Source organism: Stylophora pistillata, chromosome 13 (assembly GCF_964205215.1).
Source record: "Stylophora pistillata chromosome 13, jaStyPist1.2, whole genome shotgun sequence".
Classification (NCBI taxonomy): domain Eukaryota; kingdom Metazoa; phylum Cnidaria; class Anthozoa; order Scleractinia; family Pocilloporidae; genus Stylophora; species Stylophora pistillata.
Genome location: NC_142531.1, coordinates 5,695,813 through 5,723,799, shown reverse-complemented (window position 1 = coordinate 5,723,799; position 27,987 = coordinate 5,695,813). Strand labels below are relative to the sequence as shown.

Here is a 27,987-nt window from a genome sequence, read left to right as displayed (position 1 = left end):
GGCGTGATAATTGGTGCAACAACTCCTTATACGCAAAGACAGAATCATCGTCCAGCAAGTCTCTTCAGAAAAACTTTCTGCTACCAGAAAAAAACGGTCTCTCTTGCACAAAAACATTATTACACCATTGAGAAGAGACAAGCAAATCAGCGAAGCGCATAAACAAAATGAACAGTAAAACAAGACGTATAAAAATCTAAAATTTATTCACGTTTCCTACATCTTGTCGGCAAAAAACGCCAGAAATCAGGAACAACAAAAGCTTATAACTTACAAGCATCAAACTACTAGCTAATATTAAATGATCTATTCATAGCCTCTGTGATATGACATACAAAGAACAACAAAAAATTTATTTGTTCCCTATCAGAGTAATTAAATCGATTACATCATACCATCCGACCAATAAATTACTAGCACTAACGAAGTCGGACTTTTTAATACAAATAACAATCAGTAACCTCCAATGAACGTTTAACTTTAGGCTGGACTCTCTCGCAGATCAAAATCGAAGCCAATACCATGCACCTTGTTTCTTCGTTTTGTAAAATTCTCTGTCATCGTGGGAAGTCGTACTTGGTTCAACAGCTTGCTTGAAGCTCCACTAAACGAGTGCCATTTTCCTTGGATTTTGAAGTAATCGCCAATTTATCGTACTTTTAAACAATCACAGTTTCAAGTAGATTTACACTTGATGAGCCTTCCGATACAAATAAATATTAAGTTTCGCTCGCATGGACAATAATTATACATGCCTTTTGTTGCGAGATCACAGGACAATACCTAGAGCTTGATTCAGAATTAACAATGATTTGAACACTTTCACATCACTGCCTCGACGTAGCTGATACTCTTAACCAGTATTACGAGAGATCTTTCTTCAATGGTGTAAAAATAAAACCTTTGGATTATTTTGAAATACAAGGATTTGCTTCATTTTGAAAAGAGAAGAAGTAATTCTTGGCGAAGGACATTTTACGTATGTCGCTTGAATCCACTGGGCCAAGGCTAAGAAGGGTTACATACATCTAAGCTTGACAGCTTGAGCTTTTAGATGAAAGCCTTGCTTTAAGAGGGCGGGGGTTCCTGTGGGTCTTTCATGCTGATGCTTTTCAAAACTGGCAAATATAGACCACAGGGAGACCACTCACGCTGTTTGACCAAGAAGTTTGGTGCCGATGACCGCTGGATATCACTACTATGTTTCATTAAAGTATACACTGATTCCATTTATTCCTTTTTGGCTTTACTTTTAAGTTCACTCACGACGACAGTCTCGGCTAACTATATGGGGGGAAAAAGAACAAAGGTTTTTCAGTTAGAAGAGATGACGATCAAGTTTCGTAAAATGTAAAAGCTAGTTTAGCTCACTATGAGACACACCCTTTTACGGCACACCATACGGGACACACCCTGCTCTGATAGTTATCATACCATGACCAACGACTCTTTCACTCAGAGTTGCGTAACCCATGCATCCTTGTCACGCTTATGCGAACAATTTTCAGCTGTGCAGACGTTGTTGGTGACGCCCTAAGATAACTATAACTAGTCTAAGACGTCACGAAAGAAGATCAAGAGCCAATCAGAATGAAGTCACGTCATGCTACAAATTGGAATCTTTCGTTTTTGTGAGCAGACACTGCTCGCTTTTCTCCTCAATTTTCGTCTATTATTAAGCATTGCGCATCATTTAAACGAATACTATTTGTAGCCTAGTCCCAGATTGAACGTTACATGGCGGAATATCCTACAAAAAGAATCTTCAAAGTAAAAAAAAAACATAAAACAAAAAAAAAGTAGGTCGTCTCACCAGATTAGGCCGGCTTTTGTTTAAGTCACGTAATCTTCCTGTTTCCTGATGAAACAGATACCGACCGCTGGGGGCCACCAGGCCGTGAGGCAGCGCTCCTTTCTGCCACGTTTCTTCTCATGTTCGCTTCCTCGGTTCCAGAAAGTCTTGAAATTACAGAAAAGCAAGAAAAGTATCAATCGTAATTTCCTTTGCATGTAACATGAGCCTTGGCTGCGCTAAGAACGCACGAGAGTCAATGAAACGTTTTGCCAATTTTGTTAGTCTAACCGATCTTTTTGCTTTCCTCCGTCTACTAAAGACAGCTTAGTGTAAACCCTATCTACCTGTTTCGCGTAGATACATTTAGTGGCAAGCTCAAAATAAGCGTTGTTTGCCTAACAAAGAGGACAAAACAGATAATCACAAACACCTGACTTACCTTACGGAAGCACTTTTTATTTTCGGTTCCTTTCTAACGATTTTCTTGCTGAGGTATAGCACCCACTGTTTCTGTTCATCCGCGGTCTGTGCGAGCACCAACAGTTCCTTTGCTGAGATGAGGGCCATATTAACTGAAACAAAAAGACACGTTTGTAACATGCTGAGAGTAAAATCTCTAAGACAACAAAAGATTTAAATAGTTTAAGAAGTATGGGGCTACTTACGGTTGCACGTGGTGATACAGGCTTCTTCTCTATCGACATGGTCTTTATGGCACTTCAAATGACAACCTAATGAAATAACCACACAACAAGATTAATTGAAGAGACAATAAAAATAAGTGTTTTCCATAAGTTGCTAAGACACAACAGAGTAATTACAGTGGGCTGTACAACAAACAGAAATGAAAGAATGAACTCTTTATTTAGTTGGTTCTTAGACAATCAAGGCTTCTTGAATTGGTGATCTTTTCCTTTATGCTTTGTAACACAAAGTAATGGACACAAAGTCAATATAAAACCGCCATGTTCTATTCTGCACACGTCAACCTACTCCGAAGGTCCCGGATCTAGTTACCAGTACCACAACAATAATGCTTGATTCACGGTTGATACTGAAAGAAGTTACATGCTTGTCATTCGTCAGGGGTTCAAGGGTTAATTTCCTTACGTCTGCACTCTACTGCTGGAGGAGGTTTGAACATGTGCCACAGAGGTTTGCTGCAAGAGTCACAATTAGTAGGCATGTGGTAGTGCATGGGTATGAACTGATGCCTCATGTAGTCGATGGCATTCATCCGATCCTGAAAATCATAAGAACAATTGTCAGAAATATTAAGCACAAAACATTGTGATGACCTTAACGTAACTAATGACATTGATAATAACGTGAAACGATCAAATGTTAGATGTGTTTTCTTCTTTTCCTTTACCAAGTGTTCTCAGTAAATCATTTTATCTCATTTTCCCTGGCATTCCATAACCCACACACAGATAAGAATACCTTCCGTGGCTAGAAACAAAACTCGTAACATTTCACGACCTGTACAAACCCCGAGCGTGAAAACTAGCATATGCAGCGACCACAATCGCCCAATACTTAAACACAGTTAACTGAGTTATAAGAGTTTGGGGCCAAAGACAGCAAGGACTTAACATTCAAGACTACGAGATGTATGGGTGGTAAAAAAAAAAAAAAGATCTCTTTGACATGTTTTTAGTTTAAAAGTGCCTTCACACCATGTCACTAAGAGACATTGTAGAGATTAGAGTTTAGGAGATAATCAGAGAAGCAAGCAAGATTTTTTAGCCGTTGAGGGGAGGGGCAGGGGAGAGGGAGAGAGATTTACACAAGCGTCCCCCGGGCATTCAAAGGTGCTTCACTTTGTTTAAGTACTACATATCATCAGGGTTAAATACACCTCGAGGATCACCCTTCCCTTGCATATACGCCCATGCCCTTGGTGTAATTTCATTATGAATACCTCAGACTGCAGGTCCTCCTTGTCTTTTTCCACAGGGTTAATGCTCTCGGCCTCATTAGCGTATAAAATCTAAAATTCAAACGTTACAACTGATTTTAAAACACCTTATTTTCCAGACTCATAGCTGGACACCGCTATGGTCAAGCAATTACAATACGAAACCAAAAGATTGAAATATAACACTTGAAACACAGCAAGAAAGGTGCTGGAGGCTGGTACCGAATGAATGACTCCACCATTTATATTCTCTCAGGAAAAAAGCACAAAAAGGCGATGTGACACTAGTAACGGAACACTCACCTGAAATATCCTTGGAATATCTTTGGCATCGGCACGTATGACATCACCTTGCGTTACTGATCTCACGTGAAATAATTTACTGTAAAGCAAAAGGCACGTACTTGTGAGAACCCCTCTAAAAGCTGCTAAAAAGATTGCCATTTCCTTAATTTACATTGTTTCGTTTGAACGTTTCGATGCACTCGTGCCAGCTTCTCAACCAATCAGATGCAACCCCAGTATGCAGGGGCACGATTGGACATGATCAATCAGGTTAGAGGATTTTGTACCATGTGATAAATAATACTGAAACCTGATTGGCTATGTCTCATGGTGCCCTCGTATACTACCAACTCTACTTCGGCAGCTGCGTTTTCTAGCGTTACACTGGATTCCAGTGTTTACTTTATATTAACATTAGATCCTTGTCGTGGAACAATTTTCATTTGCGTGTCAAAAGTAGTCCGGAATATCTCAGGTTTTGTTTGACTACAGTAAGCGTATTGTCGAGGGGCCTTATTCTACCAGCACAGCGACTGGAACCGAGTGTAAATTTTAACTGTCAGCCGTCATTCTTGGAGTGTAGCTTACCTGATTTCTAAAATGATGGCGGGTGTTGAACTACTTTTATGATCGGCATCCGTGTTATAGAAAAATATCTTGCGATTGCTAACGACTAAATACTGCAAAACAAACAAACAAACAAAGACAAATGTTATATTGACACTGAGACATCCAAATGAAATACAACGACGAAACTAAAATCAAAGGTGGGCAATGAAACTGCGGGCGGTTATTTTAACTAACTCTCCTTCGGACTGAATCAATTATTTCTTCCTCTGATTCCAGTTCACGATCAGCCTTCCAAATCTCAATTCCCTTTCCCATGCAACGTTTCGTTTCTAAGCACTGAGAATTTAGTTTTGAATGATACACAGATATCGCATCAATGTCAGTATCTGAACAACTGCGCGCCTACCCCTCCCCTAACCGAACATTTACGCTATATCGCATCAATGTCAGTATCTGAACAACTGCGCACCTACCCCTCCCCTAACCGAACATTAACGCTATATCGCATCACTGTCAGTATCTGAACAACTGCCCACCTAACCCTCCCCTAACCGAATATTAACGCTAACTTGTTATGGGAGGGGTAGGCGCGCAGTTACTCAGATATTAACACTGATACAAAAGGTGTTTAGAAACCATTAGTTATCATTGTCGTCATTCTCATCTCTTGGCTTCCTGCCGAAAAACTGCAAAAAGGCAATTTGTTTCGCCACGCTATTTAATGCTCCTTCAAAGAGGAGGCAAAGATGATTATCACTCACTTGTCTCTTCCAACCATATCTTTTTATATTCTGTTTGTTTGGAATAGAAACCCATCCTTCTTTGGGCATATGGACTGGACAGAAAAAAGTAAAAAAAAAAGAAACGAATTCAAGAGTAATGCATACCACAGCAATGCACAGAAAAAAAAGTACAGAGCTCTTTTCAGGACACATTCTCAGGCCTTTTCCTCAAAGTCAAATATTGTTTCCTGCTATCTTCTTAAGCGTAGAATATTGTGTTACCTGGCACGGAGAGGGAATCGTCTTCAGTTATGCTCGTATTTAGCGCCTTTTGTTTAAGCTGAGAGTTCAGTCTTTCGATCGTTAAATCTTTGGAATCCAGCTCCATCTGAAGACAGAAAAATATTAATTACCCTTACAACCCCCTCATAACACATCCCTTCAATGCGCTGGTTAATTTTTCCTCAAATAATTTAACACTCTACAGGAAACTCATTTAAGCAAAGTTTGTGTCCGGTCGTTCGCGAAAATCTCATTGTTTAAAGTGCTACTGAAACGTAATTTTCATATCCGAGATTTTTGCAATGTAATAGAGTTTGAACGTTATTTGCAAACGCTGTGTACTTTTTTTGGGCCAACGCATAGCGGACAGTACATTTTTAACCATTCGAAGTGAAAGAAGGGTAAAAGCATGGAGTGTGGCTTGCATGTTGGGAGGCCGATAAAGAGGATTTCGGGCGAAATGCCATCCTCGTCTTATTCATCGGCGGCCACATCGGCATCTTGGCTATCTGCGAGAGGTTCGCCCGGATAGGGAGCAAAATTCCCGACTGATACCGAGAACGAATCTCTACCAGTCTATTTAGTTAATCGGCAACTGACGAGATCCACAAGATTAGGATCGAAACCGTGGTCTTGCTTGACCATCTACAGAAAATGTCGAAAGACATTATAAGGGTAGATGGGCTACTAAACGCCCCGAGCCAAAGCAATGGCATTCAGAGAATGAAGAAAACATGGAAGCCTCATACGACATCGCCACTGAAAATGATCTACTCGGCAAGTCTGAGGATAACGAACAAATCCCGGTTCTGTCCTCGTGTACCTCGGTTCACAAGAGCCGATACAAAACACCAAACAATACACAACAGCTAGCCAATGACTCTAAACAAAGAAAGAACAATACACAACAGCTAACCAATGACTCTAAACAAAGAAAGAACAATACACAACAGCTAACCAATGACTCCCAAACAAAGAAAGAACAATGGTAATTCCCTTGTGAACCGGTACACCAGGACAGAGCCCATATCCCTCTGTACCAAATGCCTCGCAGAACATGCCTAGAATCCCTACAATATAGGGCGAGGGCCAAAATATGAGCAGACGAGGATTTCAAAAATGAGATAAAGCAAATCCTTAACCACGCGGAGCAAGAAACAGTAAAGGCGATCATGAGCTTCTATGAACGTGAAATCGGTCGTTTTAATACCGAAATAAAGAAAAGAAAACGAACCAAAACGGCTGGAACGCTGAACACTAAGAACTGTAGTACGATCGAATCAGCGCGCGTGACGCAAGCTGAAAGCAATCAAGACAACTTAACGATCGAGACAGTCAAAAAAATAGCTGTACATCTACAAAGGCGAACGATTCGAAAAAGACGCAATCCCTTATGTGCGTACTCAGTGCCACATATAAAGCAAATTCTCATGAAAAACTGGCATTTAATAGAAACACAACCACTACTGAGCGAACTATACAAAAATCCGCCGCTCGTATCTTACAAAAGAGGGCGGTCGCTCAAAGACATACTCGTGAGGGCTAAACTTTGAATACGCTACCCAAAACACACGCTTGGGAGTCGTGTAGGCCTGTCAACCCCATTTTACGACACCATCTTCGTCTTCGCTACTGGAGACAACTTCGCTTCGTTCAGAAGAAGATTCACTTGACAAAACTTCAATATCTGCCATCTCCTTCGCCCACGAATACAAACAAACAGTGAGTGAAATAAACCACGCTATCGGAATGAACACAACCAGTGACGTCATCAATCCATTTCGCTCGGTACCAGGGCCCGGACATGGTTTTGTGTAAAATTTTTGATTTGAACGGTTAAAAAAGATATCTTTCGCTTCTTTTTGGCCAAAGCAAATTATCTCATGATGATCAGCATATTCAAAACTACAGGTTAGAGCAAATATTTCAGATACGAAAATTTCGTTTCAGTAGCACTTTAAACAATTAAGAGCTTACAAAAGCGATTTTGTGACGAAATGCCATTTGTAGTTAGATTGGGAAGAACGACCTGTTGAAATTAAAAACTCACGATTTGTTGGGACACGATCCGAATGAACTCGTGAGTTACATTTGGGGAGCGAGGCCAACTAAACCTTGGACAGCTTAACCCGCTATGGCTATATACTATAGTCAAGAACATTAGCCGAGGAATGTTCCGATGATACAGACGTCTCACTCTGGTTTGTTTTGGCTTGTCGAGGAATATCCTGGTAAGGGAATATCCGAAAGTGGATTGCACTCACCTGCATTTTCTGTCTCTGCTCCGTCTCCATCTGAAGATTCATCTGATATTCCGCTAACTGCCCTTGGAACTTTGTCACCATCTGACCATACTTCTCCCGTTCCTGTACACACATAAAAGATATGATGAACAAATACTGGGCAACTGTGTAGTTCTACAGTCTACGAAGAAGGCGAAAATGATTCCGACCGGCAACCGCAAGCAAGAAGCCACGCGCGCAAAGGCCGATGAAGTTCTCTTCCAAAGGATCTGATCTTTCACGCTTGCTGTTTGTTCTGGCCCAAATATTTCAACGGCTGGAATCATACAAAATTATGAAACCCTTAAGGCCTAAAGGGGAATCTTACAACGGATTAGTTTTGGAAGCAAATGAGATTTTCATCCCGAGACCAGTCACAAAGCGTAGTATAGCAAAACCTATGCAATCCAGGTTGACAGTTGACCCGCACAAGAAATTTCTCCATTTTTGATTAGTGGACTTACCGCTCCCAGTTCTTGATGTAGTTTTCTACATTCTTTCTCCTTCTTTCGTAGGTCGTCGGAAGTAGCTTTTCTTTTCCTACTCGCGGTCTGCATCAGGTCTTTCCTGTTCATTATCTCAGCAAGTTTGTTCACTGCCTGAATCTTCAAAGTTTTCTCTATATGCAGTTGCTTTCGTAAATTCTCGGTGGCGCCTTCGATATCTTTGCTGTTGTCTTTGGATTTTTCCAGCTCTGCAAACGAATGTGGCTCGGTGAGAGGTAAGCAATTTAATTCTTTCATTCCCAGGAGTAAGCAGTACGTAATTAACCTCACAGTAAATTAGTACATTGTCCACGAGGAAGGTGACGTGAAGAAAGAAAAATGTCGACCAGAGCACAGTGTATGATTGGACAAAAGATTCTCTAAACAAAAAAAACATCCGAAAAGCATGGCAGACAAAAGGGAAAATTTATATTTAAATCTTAGGAGTAAAGGGTTAACGAAACCTCGACGCTTCGATTTGAGTCGAGAATAACAGAACAATCTTCAGCTTACAAGGAAATGTAAAATGTTAGTTCAGCAAGATAGAACACAACAACAGACGCAATAATAAAACAAGACACAAGGGTGGCGTAAGAAGGAGCAAATCAAAACAGATTGCAAACGCCTCACCTTCTTGCAAGCTCTTGATTTTGGAATTGAGCTCATCTCTATCAGTCATTTTTTGCTCCAAGTTGCCTGTCAGTTGCTGGTTCAGTTCTTCCAGCTGAGTTATCTGAGCCCCTTTTTCTGACATGTCGCTCTTGTGTCTTGCAATCAATTCTTTGACCTCTAGCTCAATCATCGTTTTTTCTTTCTCTAGATCCGAGTACTGTGTAAAAAAGAAAACGTTACCGCTGATAACAACCTCACTTTCTCTCTTCATCCTCCTTATGGTCTCTCGCCAAGTCATGCAACAACTAAAGTCTCCTTCCCAGCCAGATTTCTTACCACACTCAAGTGAAAATTCTTCGATCACAGAAAGTCAACCCCACCTGTTCTTCGGCGATGGACCTCGCAAGCTGTTCAGAGTCCACCATGGTTAAAGTCAACTCCAACTGGGCAGAGAGAGACTCTCTAGAAAAACACAATTTCATTTTCAGTGAGAAGAGGTCCTCTTTCATTTTTTATGGGAACAAGAGTGGAAAGTTCATTACTAAAAGAAAATGTAGTCTCTTTTCGGGATTTTAAAACAACCAATTCTGACTACTGGTAAGCACCCACAAAAGTTTGACCTGTTCAAATATTTTTGCTACTTTGCTATCACTAATACACTTTATGGTCTCCCCCGTGGATCTATATTTCGCCAGTTTTCTGACCTGTCGTCACTCATCTGACGTAACTCCTTGCTCATATCCAACAGCTGCTTCGTTTTTTCGTCAACTTCCTCTCGCAATTCCTTCACTTGGGTTTTGTACAGAGTCTAAAAAAAAAAAAAGAACAAAATTTAATTAAAAGTGATTAATGTGAAAATTCGTCAGACAATCACTACAGTAGACGACAACAATAACAACCCGAATAACAGTCTGCCTTCGGTACGCTTTACGTCCAACAATTTTTCATTTTTTTCAGTTAATGTTGCTTTAAAGAAGCAGGCGCAACATTTCTAAGAGAAACAATAGTCTGTTTCGAGTTACTAGGGTTGAATACCAAAATTTGTATCCTACCGAGAAGTATGTTTCTGACTCTAGTTGGTCTTGAAGCTCTTTCATTTGAAGATCATCCACGGCACTTGCACTGAGTAAGTGACAGGAAAAAAAAACCAGAGGTGAGCTGCTGATTTGACTTAGTATGCATCTGTGCAACTATTATGTTATGGCTGCCTTCCATTTCTAACAGGTTATCAGTCGAACAGTCCTGTTCATAATTAGGATCTTCCTGTCCTTTAGGTAGCTAGTAGGGTTTAACATCACCATACTTTAGCATGCAGTTAAAAAGAAGATGCGATACAGGAGGAACCTCCTTTCACTCCCCCCCCCCCCCGAAATATAAAGTGTCTCATTAAAAAGTAGGGACTTTAAGCAGTCAGGACGGCAACGCCACGGAAGAGGTCGTTTAAAATACGAGTTTCTACTTTTAGTTAGAATTTCGAAAATGGCTGCATGTGTTTACCGTCTCATAGGGCGCCAGACCTCAAACTCAACATAACGCATAAAAGTAGCGTTGAGTTCCAAATGCAAATTAAAATAATTTGCCGCCGAGGTTTCGCTTCGCAGACGACGCAAATTTTGGTGATTTCACGTTGTTGTTTTGCAAAGGACGGCTAAGAAATGTACAAAGTTTTAGAACGCACGTGCTGGGCTATTGTTCTGCCAATTAGATCTATTGTTTTTCCACGTTCTCGTTGCTGTAGCCGTCGTGGTTTGCTTAAAGTCCCTAGTATTCCTTCACTGACGGTGTCTCCTAACAGACGTTTTCTGGAAGAGAGATTCATTCTACTGTACCCTCCATTTCAGCCAGATTTAACATATTATCAAAAGCACTCAGCTAGCAAGCCTCCCCTCTCCCCCTTGCCTCCCCTCCCCCTCGCCTCCCCTCCCCCTTTGTATGCCAGCTATACAGGCCAGTAAAAGATGTTATTTTGGTGGATAAATCTACCTTTTGAGTTTTGTACAAGCATCTTCTAAATGTTTTCTTTCCTCCAACAGATCTTCCACTTGCTAAAATAAACCAATACAAAGAACATGTTCGCCAAGGTGTTCAATAATCAAACATCAATTGCAAAAATTTTCATGGGCCAGAAAAGGAGTTCATCTCCAAAATGGCAGTATTTTAATTAATGAATTTTCTTTTAACCCTTTACAACTAACACTGTTTCATAACAGTTTTCCATAATCTTTACTTTAAATTTCCTGCTGGTTAATAAAGACTTGTGTCAAGCTTATAAAATATAAATAAACCAGTTAAGATACATGTCCTAACCTTAGTAAGTTGCTTCTCTGTTGCCCTAAGTGCAGCTATTTCCTGGGCATTCACTTTCAAGTCACTTTCTAGTTGTGTTCTCCTTTGGTTCTCCGTGTCTAAAGTGGCATTCAGACTTTTATTCTGTCAATGGAAATGCTCAGTTATATAAGTCATGGCTAAGCTTCACAGGAAAGGTACAATTAACCTTTTAAATAGCAAGATTATGCCTGAAAATGCTTCTTCGCCTTCTTCCTCCATTTCTCACCTTGTCCTGTAGAGCATTGTACTCCTGTTTTAATCTCTCCAGTTTTTGTTGCATGTCTTTCAGATCCACAGCTAAAACTGATCTTTCTCTCTCAGCCTCAGCAGCTGCTGCCTCAGCCTTTTCTCTGATCACCAACTCCTGCTCGAGTCTTTCAAGCGTTTTACTTTGCTCAGCCCTTTCTTGTTCAGTCCTCTCTTCCAATGTTAGTGATAATCTGTTCTTTTCTGTTTGATAACTAGCGAGTTGTTGCTGCAAAACAAGACAAAAAAAAAAAAACAGTTTACTTGGCTGATACACTGGTAGGTGAGGGAATAAGTCTCCGAAAAGAATACAAAGTGGCTAGTTGCTGGCCACTGCCTTTCTCGCATAAGACAATGCTTGAACATCAGGGGTATGTCTACTGTGCAATTTTACAGCCAGTCATAATTATCATTAGTCATGTTCTATGAACCGCAACTTACAACCATCAACAAAATGATTGGGACACCCCGTTCTTAGTGAATAACAGCAGTTCCATACACTCCCCCCTCCCTCCCTGATACAAAATTACTTCAATTGTGGTTGTAGCAATGTAAGGAGTGGAGGGAAAAAGAAGGTGCTTTAGACAACAGGGCCGGGTTGTTCAAAGGTGGTTTAAGATAACCCAGGGTTAGTGTAAAATTTAATTGCAGATCTGAAAACTTTAAAATTAAATTCACTTAAATTCCATTCGTTAACAATTTGGTGATTGAATGCTCTAAGAGGAATTGGGAAAATTATCTTAAAACGGCTTTTGAACAGAAAAATATAGAAACCTGGATTAAAATTTAACCCTGGGTTAGCACTAATTGGTCTTCGAACAACTGGGCACAGATGTCCATTACAAACAACTATTTACCAAAACTCATGAAGGGGAGACACCTCCTACCTTGTATTCTAGGGTGATCTTGTCAAATTTATTCTGGATGGACTTTAGTTCATACTCAGTGTTAGCCTTTGCCTAGGAAAACAATAGATTTGCATAAATTTAACAATGAAGAACTTACAAGCAAGTGGTATAACATGGAAAAAGAACTGAAAAAAAACCTCACTTACTTTCTCTAGATTAATTAGATCCTGTTGAAGTTTTTGTTGTAGTCTGGCATCTGATGCTGATCGAGCCCTTAAATGGTCAAGCTCCTCTTTCAATACTCTGTTCTGGCCTACAAGGAAAGAGAAAACCTGTGTATTGACTTGGTTCTTAAAATTTTAGTTTCTGAGGATAAAAGTTCTTACAATTGCAGAACAATCTGAATTATTTTGTGGATTAATCTGATTATAGTGTCAAAGGATCTGAATTAACCCTTTAAGGCCCTATATCAACATTTATTACACGACTCGGGAAGTCAGAAGGCCAATAACTAAAATCAAACAATCAAAAATGCTTTATTGCCAGTCGATATTCTCTCAGTATTGGACTGGGCACTGTCCCAAATGGTCCCAAATCATACCACACTTGTGTCCCTTTGAACTTCAGTCATGTAATAAATCTCTCATTAACCAAGCTTTCTCAGGACCATACTGGAAGAATATCGGCCTGAGGTCTTTTTTCTACGGACCGAGCTGCGCTTGGTCCGTACTGCCAAGACCTCAGGCCGATATTCTCCCAGTACGGCTCTTGCGCTTGGTTAATAAGATTTAAGTATATTCCTGTTATTGTTCTCCACATGTTTTTTTTTTTACTGATTGCGAGAATTTGTTCAAACAACAAGACATTTCTAATTTGGTGATCATTTCATACATTTTCATGATCTGTAAATTTGATCAGGCAGTGATATTGTTAGTAGAAATTAGATACTAGTCACAATTAGGGCTTACAGGGTTAAGACAAAGTCACCTTAAAGGATCTGCAAACAATCCACCCACAACAGCCTAACCCATTAGTAACAGCCACTTACTTTCAATGTCTGCTTTTGCACTGTTTGCTTGGCCTCTCATGTTCATTTCTGCTTCGAGATTTCCTTGGACCTTGATAAGTTCTCTCTCTAAGCTAAGCTGTTTAAAGATAAAAAACAAAACAAAACAGATACTATCAAACTTATAATGAAAATTTTCTGACCAGCAGCAGCTGCAGAATAATGAAACACTTTAAGTATTACTTAAATTGAACGAACAAGTGTAGGTCCAAATTTTAAAGAGGAAGTATGAAATCCTGAAAAATATACCTTTTGTTCACTTATGATTCTATTCTTGTCCTGTAAATCTCCATAAGTTCTTTCCATCACTGTGTAAGACTGCATGAAAGAGTAAAACCCACAAAATTACTATGAGAAAGGAGTTGGAATGTTACCTTCTAAATAGAAAAAAATGCAGCCAAAACAAAGCAATATATTTAGTTAAGTTAGAAGAGGTCATCTACATGTTGTATTATCATACTGAATATATTACCTATCATGTACACCAACAGCGTCGCACATACCTTTTGTAAATCACTATATACTTTTTTATTCTTGGTGTGTGCATCAGTTTCCACCCTGAGTTGTTCTGTCAGCTCATGGATTTGTTTCTCTTGTTGGGTTATCTTAGACTGGACACTCTGTGATGACTGGGAAATTCTATCCCGTGCATCAAGCTCTGCATCAAGACGGTTTTGAAGTTCCTGGACTTTACCTTCAAGCTTCAAAAGTATTAGATGATAAAATTCAGAAAAGATGCCTAAAACCATGGTCAGAAAGCTTTATCAACATAAGTGTAACAAGTTCGATAAAATGTGGCTGATGTAAATTAGGCAAGGTTAAACTCAAAACATTGCTGGTTAGCAGTCTCCCTCAGGATGCAAGGTGACTTACAGCTCTCCTTCTTTGAGGTCAGGCTATTTTGCTCTTGTCACAACTCGCATGTGATTTCGTGTGAGGCCTTTTGCCCCCAACCCTGCCCTCCATTTGGTAAGCATAGGTAAGTACTTTTTTTTTTCCCCTTAGTTAGTCAGTGTGACAGAGCCTGGTGGTTGCCGCTCACAGGGTTGTCATGGTTACCCTCTGTGCTTGGCTAGTGGCTCCACCTTGCATTTAGGCAACATTCCGACACTCATCTACTGTGGACAAGTTTAACTTCTTAATTAAATTACCTTTCTCTTAGCTTCTGCATCAAACTCAGACCTTCTCTGTGCCTAAAGATTGTAACAAAGCCAGATGTTAAAGTTGGATGACTATCATTATTGTTTGTACAATGACACTAAACCTTACAATTTGTGAGACTTACCCAATTGTTATACATAGAGAAAACCTACCTCTTTTAAGTCATGTTTAAACATTGCAGCACTTCTTTCAAGCTCCCTGTTTGATGATTCCACTGTTCTTTTTGTTTCCAACTGAAATAAACGACAGTTGGATCAGACAAATCACAATTTGAATGATAAATTCAAGATAAAGTAAGGGTAAAATTTCCTTTTTAGCACAAAAAAAAAAAAAAACCCTTTCAGTTTAAGATCTTATCAGTAATTCTCCTTACCATTTGCCATACAAAATTTATGATACCAGTTTGGAGAATTTAGTATTGCAGCAATTAATAATCCTGTAATTGGTATTTTTCTTTATGCTCAACACTTGTCTGCTTGATATTATATTGATATTGTAAGGAGAAATTCTGCTGTGGTCACTCATGGGAGTAGAAGGGTTGTCAAGATCCTCACCTCTTTGTCTAATTCTTTCATGACTTTCTCTAGTTTGGTGCTCACCACTCTGTGAATGCAAAAAAACAACACTGTTAAAGTCCTTCCTACTGCTACGGGTATCACTTGTTCAGTTATTAACAAATTGGGCTGGTATAGTTTTTAAATATTACTGAAATAATAAAATATTCATTATTCAATCTAGGAAAAGAATCTGACAATCTTTGCCTCTAAAAACTCACTGGAGACCTTGCCGAATAAAATAATGATTATTGACAATCTCCAACTGATAATCAACTGCATTTGTTAATAAAGAATGGTTTGCAAATGCTGGATTTTGTGTTCCCTTACTGTCCTTGATTTTAAAGACTTGCATGCAAGAGATCATCATCACATATATCTTCTTATACTTTGGATCACCAAGGATGTATAAAGAAGGTTTAAAAATTTCCTTGACCCTGAGGTGTTCTAGGTGGTAATGTTAGTTCATTACTCAAGGTTCTCTGACCTGTAATTATGATCCAGCTCATCTTTAGCTTGCATTTCCAAAGAAACCTGCTCTTCCAAGTCTCTGATTCTGCGGTTAGCTGCTTCAAGCTTCCAAGATTAAAATGTAAAGGAAGTTCGTAACAGTTGCAGCAAACCACAGTTCCACAGTATTACTCATGAGCTTACTAATATTTTCAGGCATTTATTATCATATGGTGATGCCTCAAACAATGACAGGTAAGAAAAAAAAAATGCTTTGAACGAGAACTACCTTTGAATGACTGTCATTCCCACCACCAGAACTACTTCCATCCTTATGAAGACAAGAAAAAAATTACTTTCTCCTATTAAATTAAAATAGTAGATGAAAAGAAAATTGAAGGTAGAGAGAGAGAGAGTGAGTGTCCTTTTACCATCCTCACCATTCCATCTGAGCCTGACTTGCCTTGAAAGTTACCCCATCTAAAAAATATCAAATGAAAAGAATTAGTGAGTCGATATTGCTTGGTACAGCCTTCTCTCACTGTCTGACTGTGCGTTAGATTAAAGGCCCATTTCCAACCAAGATGCCTTGCGTGCCCGGATCAGTTTTCATATATGAAAAATACGCTATTTTCCTTGTAGTTGCAGAATCGCTTTGATATCTTCTTCCCTCTTACTAATTAGGGCTTTCAAAGTTCCATCTTGAATCATGTGCGAACAACAAACTATCGTAGTATCCATATCAGTAAATAGTTTTTAATTCTAACATGTATGACAGTGAAAAACGTCATTTGAAAAGTTAATGCCACCGAAGAAGCGGTCTAGAGGAAGGCCAGGTCTGCCCGGCTCGGCAAAGGTTATTCGACTTCGAGAGTCTGTGTATGCTTTATGGAGGCCAAGGAAAACAACCATGGGTTTCGGTAACACACAGACAGTGCTTTTGCAGAAATGTTATTGCATTGTTCCTACGATGGAACTAGAGACTCCAGAGATATTTTTTTGAGGTGAGAATGATTATTTGACTGACTTTTACTTGAGATCCTGAGATATGTATGTATGCGATTTCATTTGTAGAAGTGATTATTCTATAATTGAAATGCGTAAAGTAAATCAGTTTTGGCCAATATTGGTTATTTGTTTATATTTTATTTAGTGTTGAAGCCGAACAATTTCCTTCAACATCAAGTAAGCTTTGTACAAGTTTTATACACAGTCTCAATTTATGATTTTTCAGTCTCAAATATTTAGCTGCAAATTTGTTTACTGTGTTCTTCACCAAAATTTAATCTTTGTTTTTCTTTTTAATAGTGTTTGTGAATGACTATCAGAGTTCACCATTTAACAATAGCGCAATTCCAAAACAAAAACAAATGACTGCAAAGGATCTCGGATGGAAATGGGCCTTTAAGCACATCAAAATATGAAGCTAATAATTTAACCAGACACACAATCACAATTGTGAGTTATTTGCCTACACGAATTCCAAATGGATGTTTGTCCACACCTTGCAATACAGACTACACAGATTTCACTTACTCAACACTCTCTGAATAACTAAATCCTATGAAAGGAAGATGATTCCCAGCAAAAGCCTGCCAAATAATTTCACAAATGACAAAATTTAGTAGGCTAAAAAACAACATTTACTCCTTTCCCCCTGTAAAATGTTAACTGGCTACTGTAGATGAAAAAATATCCCTGTTTTGTCCTGATTCTTATGACAATCTTGGCCAAAAAGCACAGTTTCAAACATTATGCCTTAATTTCAAAAGTATAACCCAATTATATATCAGTAGATCGAGAGAGAAAGTAATGTCTTGCATTAACAAGTTTTAATTTTCAGTGCACGAACTCAGCTCATCTGGCATCCTCAATAGCAACTAATTTTTAACATTATTTTACAATTCTTGCCCAGGCAGCAAATGACAGCACTCAATTGGATGCACAATGGCTGCAACAGTGTCAATGTTACATTACAGCTGAGCTGATATTATTACAAAAACCAAAGAGTACCTTTGGAGTCGGAAAGAACTCCTCTCCACTATCAGGATCAGGAATGTCATCAAAATGAGAGTAATCATCATCGCTGGCTAACTCTGGAACCACAGGAGGAACAGCTGCAGAAAATAAACAAGAATACGATGAGCTGAATTATGTAAGTATTTTGATTGCTTCATACCTATGATCTAATGGAGGACAGATGCACAGATGACCTCACTTGTAAAACAAATAGCTTCCATGTTGATGTGTATGGCGTGTGATCCCCTTCAAAATTATCTTTAAATTCCATTGTCATTTCATTTGCGAACTTCAAATTGTTGTCCACAAATTCGGTTTTGTGCTCCAAATTGTGACGTGCAAATTTGGTGTTAATCTTTAAATTCCATTTTCATTTCATATGCGAACTTCAAATTGTTGTCCACAAATTCGGTTTTGTGCTCTAAATTGTGACGTACAAATTCGGTGCTCAATTCCAATTCGGTTATCAAATTTTGAACGCTTGTCTTTTGTCATTTACCTTGCAAACTTCAAATTGTTGTCTACAAATTCGGTTTTGTGCACTCAACTGTGACGAACAAATTCTGTCTGCATGCAAATATTGTGATCTATAAATTCAGTGTTGCAAATCCCGTTCCCTCGTGTCTCATATCCAGTCTCACATGTAGTCACGGCATCATTGCTCGATGGTGCTGACATGAACACCAAAAATTTTGGCAACTTCCTTCAAACAGAAACCTCGCTCCAGTAAAAACTCTAGCTGCTCCTCAGTAATGACTAATCGTGGTCGACCATGATTGCCACTGCGCCGCTGTTCCACTGTAAACGATTGCTGATTAAGATAATTAGTTTCAGCGATATCTTACAACATATCTTTGCTGTCGCGGACAAGCTGCAGAACGTCATCCCCTATGTCGTACGACCCCACATACCGCACTAAACAGCTATACAACCAGACAGCCCGGAATAATACTCCATCAATATCACCTGTATCAGAAGGGTTGCTGTTTTCAATCTGTCTAATCAATTGATGGATTAACTGGGAGATGAAAGAGCGAACTTCTAGTGAGGACTGATCTGCCATTTCCCTTCTTTGGTCTGGACGTGAAAGACTGTCTCCAGTTTGCATGCTACAAATGGGCTTCCAGAATGAGTGCGAGACTGGATATGAGACACGAGGGAACGGGATTTGCAACACTGAATTTATAGATCACAATATTTGCATGCAGACAGAATTTGTTCGTCACAGTTGAGTGCACAAAACCGAGTTTGTAGACAACAATTTGAAGTTTGCAAGGTAAATGACAAAAGACAAGCGTTCAGAATTTGATAACAGAATTGGAATTGAGCACGGAATTTGTACGTCACAATTTAGAGCACAAAACCGAATTTGTGGACAACAATTTGAAGTTCGCATATGAAATGAAAATGGAATTTAAAGATTAATGCCAAATTTGCACGTCACTGTTTGGAGCACAAAACCGAATTTGTGGACAACAATTTGAAGTTCACAAATGAAATGACAATGGAATTTAAAGATTAATTTTGAAGGGAATCACACGCCATAGATGTGGAGCTCTACAGGTAATAGATCACAAAAGATATATTGATGTCATCTGCTATTTATAACTGAAAACAAACATGGCAACAAAGAATCTATTTGTTAAAAAAATATTGACTCAAAAGGACTTGCGACCACCACATGGACCCAAATTCAAGGCTGGACTGAATTTAGTGTCGATGACAATTTTAAAAGTTGGTTGGGGGAAGAGGGAGGTTGATGGAAATTTGAAGTTAGAGACCATTAGCGTAACTAATGAAGAGGGAGGTCATTAGATTCTTTGTAGCAATAACAAGAAAGTGCGAGAAAACAAACAACAAAAAAGTGTAAGAAAACAGAAAATAAAAGTGTGAAAGTGTGAAACATTGATTAAAATATTAATTATTGATCAAATATCAATTAAAACTAATTTACAATAATTACCCTCTCTGATGGTGTCCCATTCCCACTGGTCGTTGACAAAAAATTTATGCTTTTGTATTTCTGCTATTCCTTTCTGACCAATTCTTTGGGTTCTACAAATAATCCACACATTGATTTACCATCATTTTCTCTTCACACAACTTTCAAATCAAACTTACTGGCAGTGCAATTCCTTTAAGGAAAACAGCTGCTATAGAATCGTGAGATCAGTCAGATGTAATTTGTGAAATTCTGGTGAACAGCGGTTTGAAGTTTCTTTTTCTTTCAATTATCAAGAGCTAAGAGATGCTTGCAAAGAGGAATCGCCTAGGTCTTAAGGGAATGGATGCTCTCCAGAAACTTATGCAAACTGATTACCTGTCAGTAAGAAAACTACAAATTAAACTCTTGGCATCTTTTGAAATCTCAATGTCATCAGGAAACTGAAGTGAGTTCTTGTGATCCATAATCTTTCCTAAAGAAATGTATAAAAATAGTTCTGAAAGCAAACCTAGTTAAAAAGAAATTACTTGGAATTACAGCAGCTGTACCCTATTTCACTATTATCAACCTCCAAACACATCGAAAAAAGAAAAAACTGGCCTTAGTATTCATATATTATTTGATTGTTGATATCCTTTACCAGTAAAAGAAAAAATGAAAAAGAACTATAACATGGTTAACTTAGTTTGTTGCAAATGAACATTTTAATGTAGTACTAGCTACAAGTAAGCTTTTCCCCCCTAACAAGTGCTACACTGACTAATCTAAAACTTTAAAAGTGCTTTTACAAGTAAATATGGTAGGGATTTTCATTTTCACTGAAATGACCTTGATGTGACAAGTTTGATTCTTGGATGGTCGAAAGTTTCTTTTCTATGTTTCTTCCAACAAGCAGAGGATGGAAGTTTTAGTCAGTGATGTAAGACCATTCCAAACCACAAAAAAGTTTAGAAATCCAGGAATGCATTATTTTCCTTATGACAAGTATGGCAAGGACAAGTGAAATGTTCTAGTTCCTCTGGTTTAGGAAAACTGAATAAGGAGCCTGCATCTATGGGACCAAACCCTCATTTGCAGTGTTGGAATTGGCAACAACTAAACAACAAAATTTGCTCACCATAGGTTCCTACTAGTGAGTCAGCATAAAACGGAGTGTCACCTAAAATTTCAACACAAAGAAAGAATGATCAAAGAACTACTATAACAGAAAAACTGAAAACTGTTAGAAGTGTCCACAACTAATGTAATATTCTTGTTCCATCATCTCCCAATGAAGTTTTTACAAGATTTTACAAAAAGTGAGACCTTTGCTGTAAAGCAGGGCTGTTAAGAGGGCATAAGCACTTGAATTCTTTACACATGAAAATATCTAAAGTATACAAAACTTACCAATTAGTAACTCGTATAAGAACACCCCTACACTCCACCAGTCACACTCACGGCCATAGTAACCTTCACCACCTTGGGATTTGAGAACCTAAAGTAACGATAGACACCAGTTTTAGAGTTTAACAGAGCTGTAAAATCTGCTATCTTGTTTACAATTTTTCTTACCTCTGGAGAGATATAATCTGGTGTACCAACAGCTGTGTCTGATCTAACCATACCATCCTAGAAGACAATTTTTCAAAGTTTACAAAGGGTCTTAAGAAACTGTCAATATGAGTGCAGGAGCCAGCAGTGTTGTCTAAGGTAGCCTGCTGTCACAAAAAGTTGTCTCCCACTTCTTCTTTTGGCCAGCTAACCTGCTTAGTGGTTGTTTAAGAGAGATAGCAGAATCAAATCTTAGAGTTAATCCCTATTGGAATTTTAAATCTAACTGAATAAAATTGGATTGGGTTAATTAACCCTTTAACACACTGAAGTGATTAAAATGAAACTTTTCCAGATAATTTCCATAATTTCCAGCAAATAGGTAATGAGAATACTCAAACTCATCAGGTAAAAGTTGTTAAATCCCAATCTAACACCAAATTCTCATAACTAATTTACAAAGAGATAACGTAGCTCCATTCTCTGCCCTTAAAAGCACACACAACCCACAATTCCTCTATTCGCTCCAACGAATGGCTAACGCTCGAAACGTCAGCTTTTGAAATCGTAACAGTGGCCAATTTACCACTTCAACTTTGTTGATATATCCAAATTAATATATTAATTTACAAAGAAATGTGTAGCAGCTGGAGGGGAGAATTAACTATCAGGGCCGGGTTGTTCAAAGCTGGGCTAAGGTAACCCAGGGTTAGTGAAAAATTTGATTTCATATCTGAAAGCGTTAAAGGAAAAATTTGATTTAAATTAATTTGTCTACAATTAAATGATTGTATTTTCTAAAAGAATAGAGAAAATTTTCCCAAAAAAGCTTTTGAACAGAGGAATAAAGAAACCTGGATTAAAATTTAACACTGGGTTAATGGTAATCAGCCTTTGAACAACTGGGCCCTGATCGTAAGAGTTAAAGGGATAAGAGAATACACAAATTTAACAACCCAGTTCTGTAAAGATCTTTAAGATTGACTCTTGATATTCTGTAACTTTGGAAGAGTAAAATCTGTCAATTGCATGCTAAAAAAAGGATTTCAAAGAACCTAGCCATTTGCCTCTAGAGCAAGCTCACAGGCTCAGCTATAGGCCTGTATTTCTGAAGCTGGTTGTTCCCTTACAATACAGAGCAGGTCAAGATGAAGCATCAGTCACTTGTACCTTATCCATTCTCATACATGTTCCAAAATCTGCAAGCTTAAGGTGACCTTGTTTATCCAGAAGCATGTTGTCTGGTTTTACATCCCTACATGAAAATAAAAACATGAAAACAAAACATGAAAATAAGCAAAAGCTATGTTAAAGTGACAGGGAGTAAGAGCCATTCAAGTAACATGGTTGAAATAATGGAATCTGTACAAAAATGTCCAGCTCCAAGCTCTGCACAGGATCATCCCCCATCCCATTTTTACAAAGACTCAAATACATCATGACTCAACCCTCTAGCAGCTCTACTCTACTCCCAATAGACCACTTTCATAAATGGCTGCCGGATTAATATTCTTTTGTTGAAATTTAAATTAGCCCTACTGGCCTCGTTCTCCAGTACAAAATTCAAAAGAATACATTATTGCAAGCAAGGCCAGTAGGGCTAATTTAAATTTAAACAAAAGAATATTTATACAGCAGCCATTTATTAAAGTGGTCTATATCACCTTTGAATCAAACACAAAGAACACAAGAATAAAGAAAAGAATCGCATCATTGAATATCTCGCATTCTGATTGGTTAACGAAGCCAGGTAGTTAGTGTGGAATTGTGAGTTGAAAATGAGGCTAAGTGATATTGTTTTGCATCTACATAAACATAACAATTTTAAGTGATGCTGTTTCCTTTTTTTCTCATTTTTATTCAGTTATGTGATTCAAGGAAAATCCATTACTTCACTCATGAATTCTGCATTAAATTGCACTTGAAAACCAATATTGCACTCATTGCTTCGCGATTTGTGCGATATCGGTTTTCACGTGTAATTTAATGCGGAATTCCCTCGTCAAGTAATGAATTTTCCTATATTATCACCAACTAACAAGCTCTTGATTATTTGACAAATTCTCCATGTCAGTATGTTAGGAAATGTATACAGAATAGTATGGAGAACATGCCAGGGTGCAAAGGGTTAATCATGTATGGTCACACAGTTTTCACAGAATGAAAAAGTACTAAAAGTACAGCTAATCCCTTTGGATGGAATGCTTTTCCATCATGGGTACACAGTTATCCTCCTGAAGAAATGGGTGTGAATGAGTGTATACGATAAAGCTAATTCATTGAGGTATGTTACTGTATTTTGCCATTATGAATTTTTTGACACTGAACAACAATGATCAAACCTTCTTACAATACCTGTGAATAAATCCCATGCTGTGAATAGCATCAAGTGCTAACACCACTTCAGCGCCATAGAACTTGGCCCACTTTTCAGGAATGTCGTAGTTACTCATAAGATTCACCAAGTCTCCTCCTACACAGATAGCATGTTTCTTCATCATAAACTCTTCATCAGACAATACAAATCTTTTTTTTTTTTTTAATTTCAAAATTATTACCACAAAATTCATCATTCATAAATCAAGCCTCAGAAGGCAGACATCTCCACTAGAATACCATTTAACTATCAACTCCTTAGATCTTAATTGTTAATTCTCCTTCTCCTTCAAACTGTAATACATTTGTCTGTAAATTAGTTTATTGAATGCAGTTTTACTATCACTTGTCTGACATTTTTCTGGCTAAATCTAAGATTTTGGCATTTGGCCTATCATTTTCTTTGAAAGAAGTCTTTCTCATTCATCATCATTTTTGAAAGTCTTTTCATAGACATGAAAAATTTTTAACTTGAATTCCCTTTCAAACATAAACAGACCAGTGTAGAGTGCCAATAGATACCATGGATGTTAACACTCAAGCTCAGGAAGTACCAACATAACTTATAACAACAACAGTATGCTTCACTCACCGGCCATGTAATCCATAACCATATATAAATTTTTTGCATCTTGAAAAGCAAAATGTAACTACAAAAAAATAAATGGATAAAAAAATAAGTTCACAAGTTGGTTAAATTTTAAGACAAGTTAAAGAATCTTTAAAACAAAATTTGAATATGTACCAGATAGAGAGCTGGCAAGTTGAATCAGTTTCAATTAGACTTGATTTTACATTGGGCACTCTTAAGCAAGAGTCCGAAACATTTTTATCAAAAGTTATAATGCACTGTTATCAGGAATGTCATTGCTCGATGTTTGTTTGGAAAATTAGAGGAAAAAAATTTGCATTCAGCATCAGTTCCATTTAATTCCATTTTATTTTTGACAAAATAAAAAATGCAATGTATCTCTTCCAATTTACAACTGAAAAAAGATCATTCCTGAGGCATCCCAAAGGGAGTCCAAAGTTAAAGATCTTGAGAGACAAATCACTCTCAAGGCTTTAATGCACATGCAAAAGTGCGTGCAGGATTCAAGAAAAGGATGTAAAGCATGTGAAAACTGAGTGTATAGGGAAAACATAGTTCACATGCTTCTCATAGACTTTTCAAATGATAAAACCTTTCCAGATTTTACCAAATGAGTATTCGAGTGTAAGTAGATGTGTGTACACTAACCTTAACAATCCATGGGCTGATAGTATGAGCCATAATTTCACGCTCTTCCCAAAAAAAAGCTGAATCAGATCTTTTAATCTGTTTGGGGAAAAAAACACAGCTATACAAAAACTAAGCCAGAAAAAAACCTTTATGCACAAACTCTGTATGAAAGAAGCCAAAGTTTTTTAAGGTTCAGCAAATTGTATTTTAATTAATAGTTTTCCAAAGTAACCTGTTGATTGTCATAGTTGCATTCCTGAACCTTTTTTAAAGGAGCAAGGAAGGTGAACTCTACATCTTGCGTAACTTAGATTGCTCTTGAGTTTTATCATTGTTTAGAAAAACATGCAAGTCGCCATTAAAGATTTATGATAAATGGTCCTTGAGAAATACAAAGAATGACAGTTTGATTTGCAATGAAGAACACGTGCTTGGTGCACTAACAAAACATTACTGAACAGAACAAGTGAGCTAGCTATTAAAGTTTATCTTTCCTTTGTATGATTATGTATACTGTATTTCAAACCCTTACAGTGAATGAGAGTCACTGTAAAAGGCTGGAAATTAATTAAGCAACATTGGAAAGAAAAGAAGGCTACATACATGACTAAAGCTTAATTTGGTGAGAACACGGCCGCAAAGTCAACAATAAATAAGTATAAATCAACATTGCCAATTTATCCAAGGTATTTAAGGAATTAAACCAAGTGTGATTTTGTCGCTAATTTGTTTGTAACTTTGTGCATGTCAATGTCCATGTTAAACCTCAAACAATGAATCTACGGTTTCTACAAGGGAGATTTGTCAAGAATCTAGCAGGAAAAAACAGTTCAGCTGCCGGAGTCCTGGAAGGAAACAAATGCTTTGGCTTCTATGTACATTCAGAAATGAGTGCAAGGAAATGAAAAAAATCCAACAGCGAGAGTCACAATTGGCAACGGCTTGAGAAGAAAGCCACAATTAAAAAAAGGAACAAATGACCTCGAAGATAGGGCACACGTTAAGAATTAAACTCTCATATCCACGAAGAATGTTAGAAACAATAAGTGATAATTTACAATTTGTACAACTTCGAACTGTTGACTGACCTTAGATTAAAAGTTTGTAGATGTAGTGTTGACGCAATGTATTCAAGTGTCTCCAAATTAATGCAGTAATTTTTTTAACTGAAAATTTTTGTTGTTTTTCCTTGCCGCAAAAACTATCTGCTGCCTACAATTTTTTAGCTGGCTAAACCCAAACTATACAAACAAAAGTTTGAAGAGGATACCTGTAGTACTTTAAATTAATCGACTAGATGTCTAACTAGCTTACCATTTCAAATTTGCTTAAAAGTTTCATCGCATACACTTTTTTCGATGCTTTATGCCTCACCTGAAAAGTGTACAGAATACAACATTAGGTTTCTATTTAAACAAGAAACGAAACAGCTCGAATGATAAAGCCCGTATTTGACAGCACGGTACCGATTCAAGTATTCACATCTCTCGTGCAGCTCTTAGTAATTCTTCTGCTATCGCATTAGCATAGGAAATTGCGTATATCAAGAGGCAGAACTCGTAAATGTACTTCGCAATTAAAAAGTTAAGAAACTAGTCAACAACTAATGGCAACGTTTACTCTTATGAGGAATATATATCCATCATAAGCTCGAAAGTACATGGTAAGTAACCTACCAACTGAACTTCACCAAAAGCACCACGGCCGATGACTTTTACGACCTTGAAGTCGCTTGCATTCATACGACATTCTTCGATTACTTTACTAGGTTTCTCGTCTGAAAAACAATTAAAACAATCTTAGTATATGCCTCTAAAAAACCATAAGCAAATATTAGGAAGCCAAAACTACTCACATCTTTGTAGGAAGTTTTCGACATTCTTGTTGCGTCTAAGGGCTGGAAAATCACAATCGCACACCAGCGACTGAATTCCATCCTAACAAAACAAGGCAAAATAAAAACTTGAGTCGCCTGACAGTACGACATTTATATAAAGCAGCCATTAACTCACCAAAAGCCCCTCAATGTACAGTTCATTCCGAGGATCTCGAACGTAAGTCTCGAGATTTTCTCTCCTCTTTCGTTCGTCCATGATGCTCGCAGCCAAAGCTCTTTAAAACACAAGACTATCCACCAGAAGCAGAAATCATTCCTTCTCCAGCCAAATGCATTTAAATTGAGGCAAATTACAAGTTTGCTTCGCCCAATGAATTTTTACAAACCGAACCTCTGTTGACATTACTTTCAAACATGGCTGAAGTTCGAAATGGATGAAACTGAGTAATAGGGGTGTTTAGTCACGTGACCCAAGGGGCCAGCTTACTTTGCAAAATGGCGGTTCTCGATAGAACCGTCCGTAACAGACGACCTTTACTTCCTCTTCCGAAAGTGCCCTTTGATGTATTTCCGTATTCTCCCACTGAGTCACCTGATAAAGAGACCCCTCCCATGCATCATATTTCCCTACCAATTTCGCAATTCACGTCATGGTTATTTCTACTGACAATTAATGAGGCAGCAGTTATGATCAATGACAATGGATGATCCTCCAATCATTGAGTAAACTGCTTTACTTCGGAAATGATCTTTCATTCCAAGAGTATCGTGCTTCTTTATTTTCCTGACCTTACAAGAGTGTGTTATCGAAGACACTACCAAAAATGGCAATTTGTGCCATAACGGAATTTTTTTTTTTCGAAGACAAACAAAAAATTGGTCAAATCGCCATTCTCTGCAGGCCATCTCCTGGAATTTTCTAAACTAGTTTTGATTCTCCTTCGGCTCTGCTAAACCAAAACATTCACGAAAAATCTTATCAGTAAATAAGTCAATGATCCATCATCACAGTATATTGATCTTATTTAGAACGGCCTCTTTGTTCTGGGTTATTTTGAATTCAAAAGTGACTCGTTGAAAAGGAGAGCTCTCCATTAAGTGATTGACTGAAATATAACTTCCGGTAGCATGACACTCAGGATTCAGAAACGCCTAATTTTAGGGACTTGTTATTCGGTAGGAGAAGATCATAGAGAGAAAAGATAACAGAGCAAAAAAAACACTTTTTGTCACAACAATAAGTCGCCCAGGTGATGAAGTGGATGAATATCATTCTTATCTGGCTTGCGGTTTCAGTTAATGAGTCATTCCCAATGAAAGATATTGGTTCAAGTGTTTTTCAGATATTTTAAGCCATGAGTGAATTGCGAACGTTATACTGGGACAGAATATAGTTTGCCGGAAAATGTTTGCGGCATCGAGAAAAATAGGATTTAAACCAGCCATGC

General features: G+C 38.0%; 1 protein-coding gene across 2 annotated transcripts; it reads right to left on the bottom strand.

Moving 5' to 3' along the window:
* Positions 1-187: 187 nt before the first annotated feature.
* Positions 188-26,999, bottom strand: LOC111337741 (rho-associated protein kinase 2). Of its 2 annotated transcripts, none has more exons than XM_088743304.1 (45): positions 26,715-26,999; positions 26,558-26,639; positions 26,379-26,479; positions 26,017-26,076; positions 24,721-24,798; positions 24,073-24,130; positions 23,460-23,577; positions 22,275-22,359; positions 21,126-21,182; positions 20,961-21,048; positions 20,689-20,730; positions 19,947-20,043; positions 19,590-19,681; positions 17,621-17,724; positions 17,144-17,199; positions 16,039-16,087; positions 15,897-15,938; positions 15,645-15,733; positions 15,158-15,206; positions 14,756-14,836; positions 14,594-14,635; positions 13,946-14,143; positions 13,692-13,760; positions 13,425-13,521; positions 12,583-12,689; positions 12,416-12,487; positions 11,509-11,757; positions 11,262-11,384; positions 10,938-10,999; positions 10,007-10,076; positions 9,659-9,762; positions 9,335-9,416; positions 8,973-9,171; positions 8,322-8,551; positions 7,840-7,941; positions 5,576-5,681; positions 5,333-5,406; positions 4,590-4,681; positions 4,020-4,098; positions 3,720-3,788; positions 2,906-3,038; positions 2,461-2,526; positions 2,235-2,367; positions 1,814-1,959; positions 188-1,284 (listed from the first exon to the last, which is right to left on the bottom strand). In XM_088743304.1, the coding sequence occupies exons 1-44, from the start codon at positions 26,793-26,795 to the stop codon at positions 1,839-1,841; spliced, it is 4,188 nt and encodes a 1,395-aa protein (XP_088599430.1). In that variant the 5' UTR covers positions 26,796-26,999; the 3' UTR covers positions 188-1,284; positions 1,814-1,838. The 2 variants fall into 2 exon arrangements, with proteins under 2 accessions (XP_088599430.1, XP_088599431.1); XM_088743305.1 differs by having other exon boundaries at positions 16,048-16,087.
* Between the last annotated feature and the right edge of the window lie 988 nt (positions 27,000-27,987).

Excerpts from the sequence above, each read along its gene's own strand:
- LOC111337741 (XM_088743304.1), bottom strand. The coding sequence starts at position 26,795 with ATGGACGAACGAAAGAGGAGAGAAAATCTCGAGACTTACGTTCGAGAT. Across the intron at positions 20,044-20,688 it reads CTCACTAGTAGGAACCTATG|GAAAGATTATGGATCACAAG; the intron begins GTGAGCAAATTT and ends ACATTTCTTTAG. Across the intron at positions 5,682-7,839 it reads AGCAGAGACAGAAAATGCAG|ATGGAGCTGGATTCCAAAGA; the intron begins GTGAGTGCAATC and ends TTCTGTCTTCAG.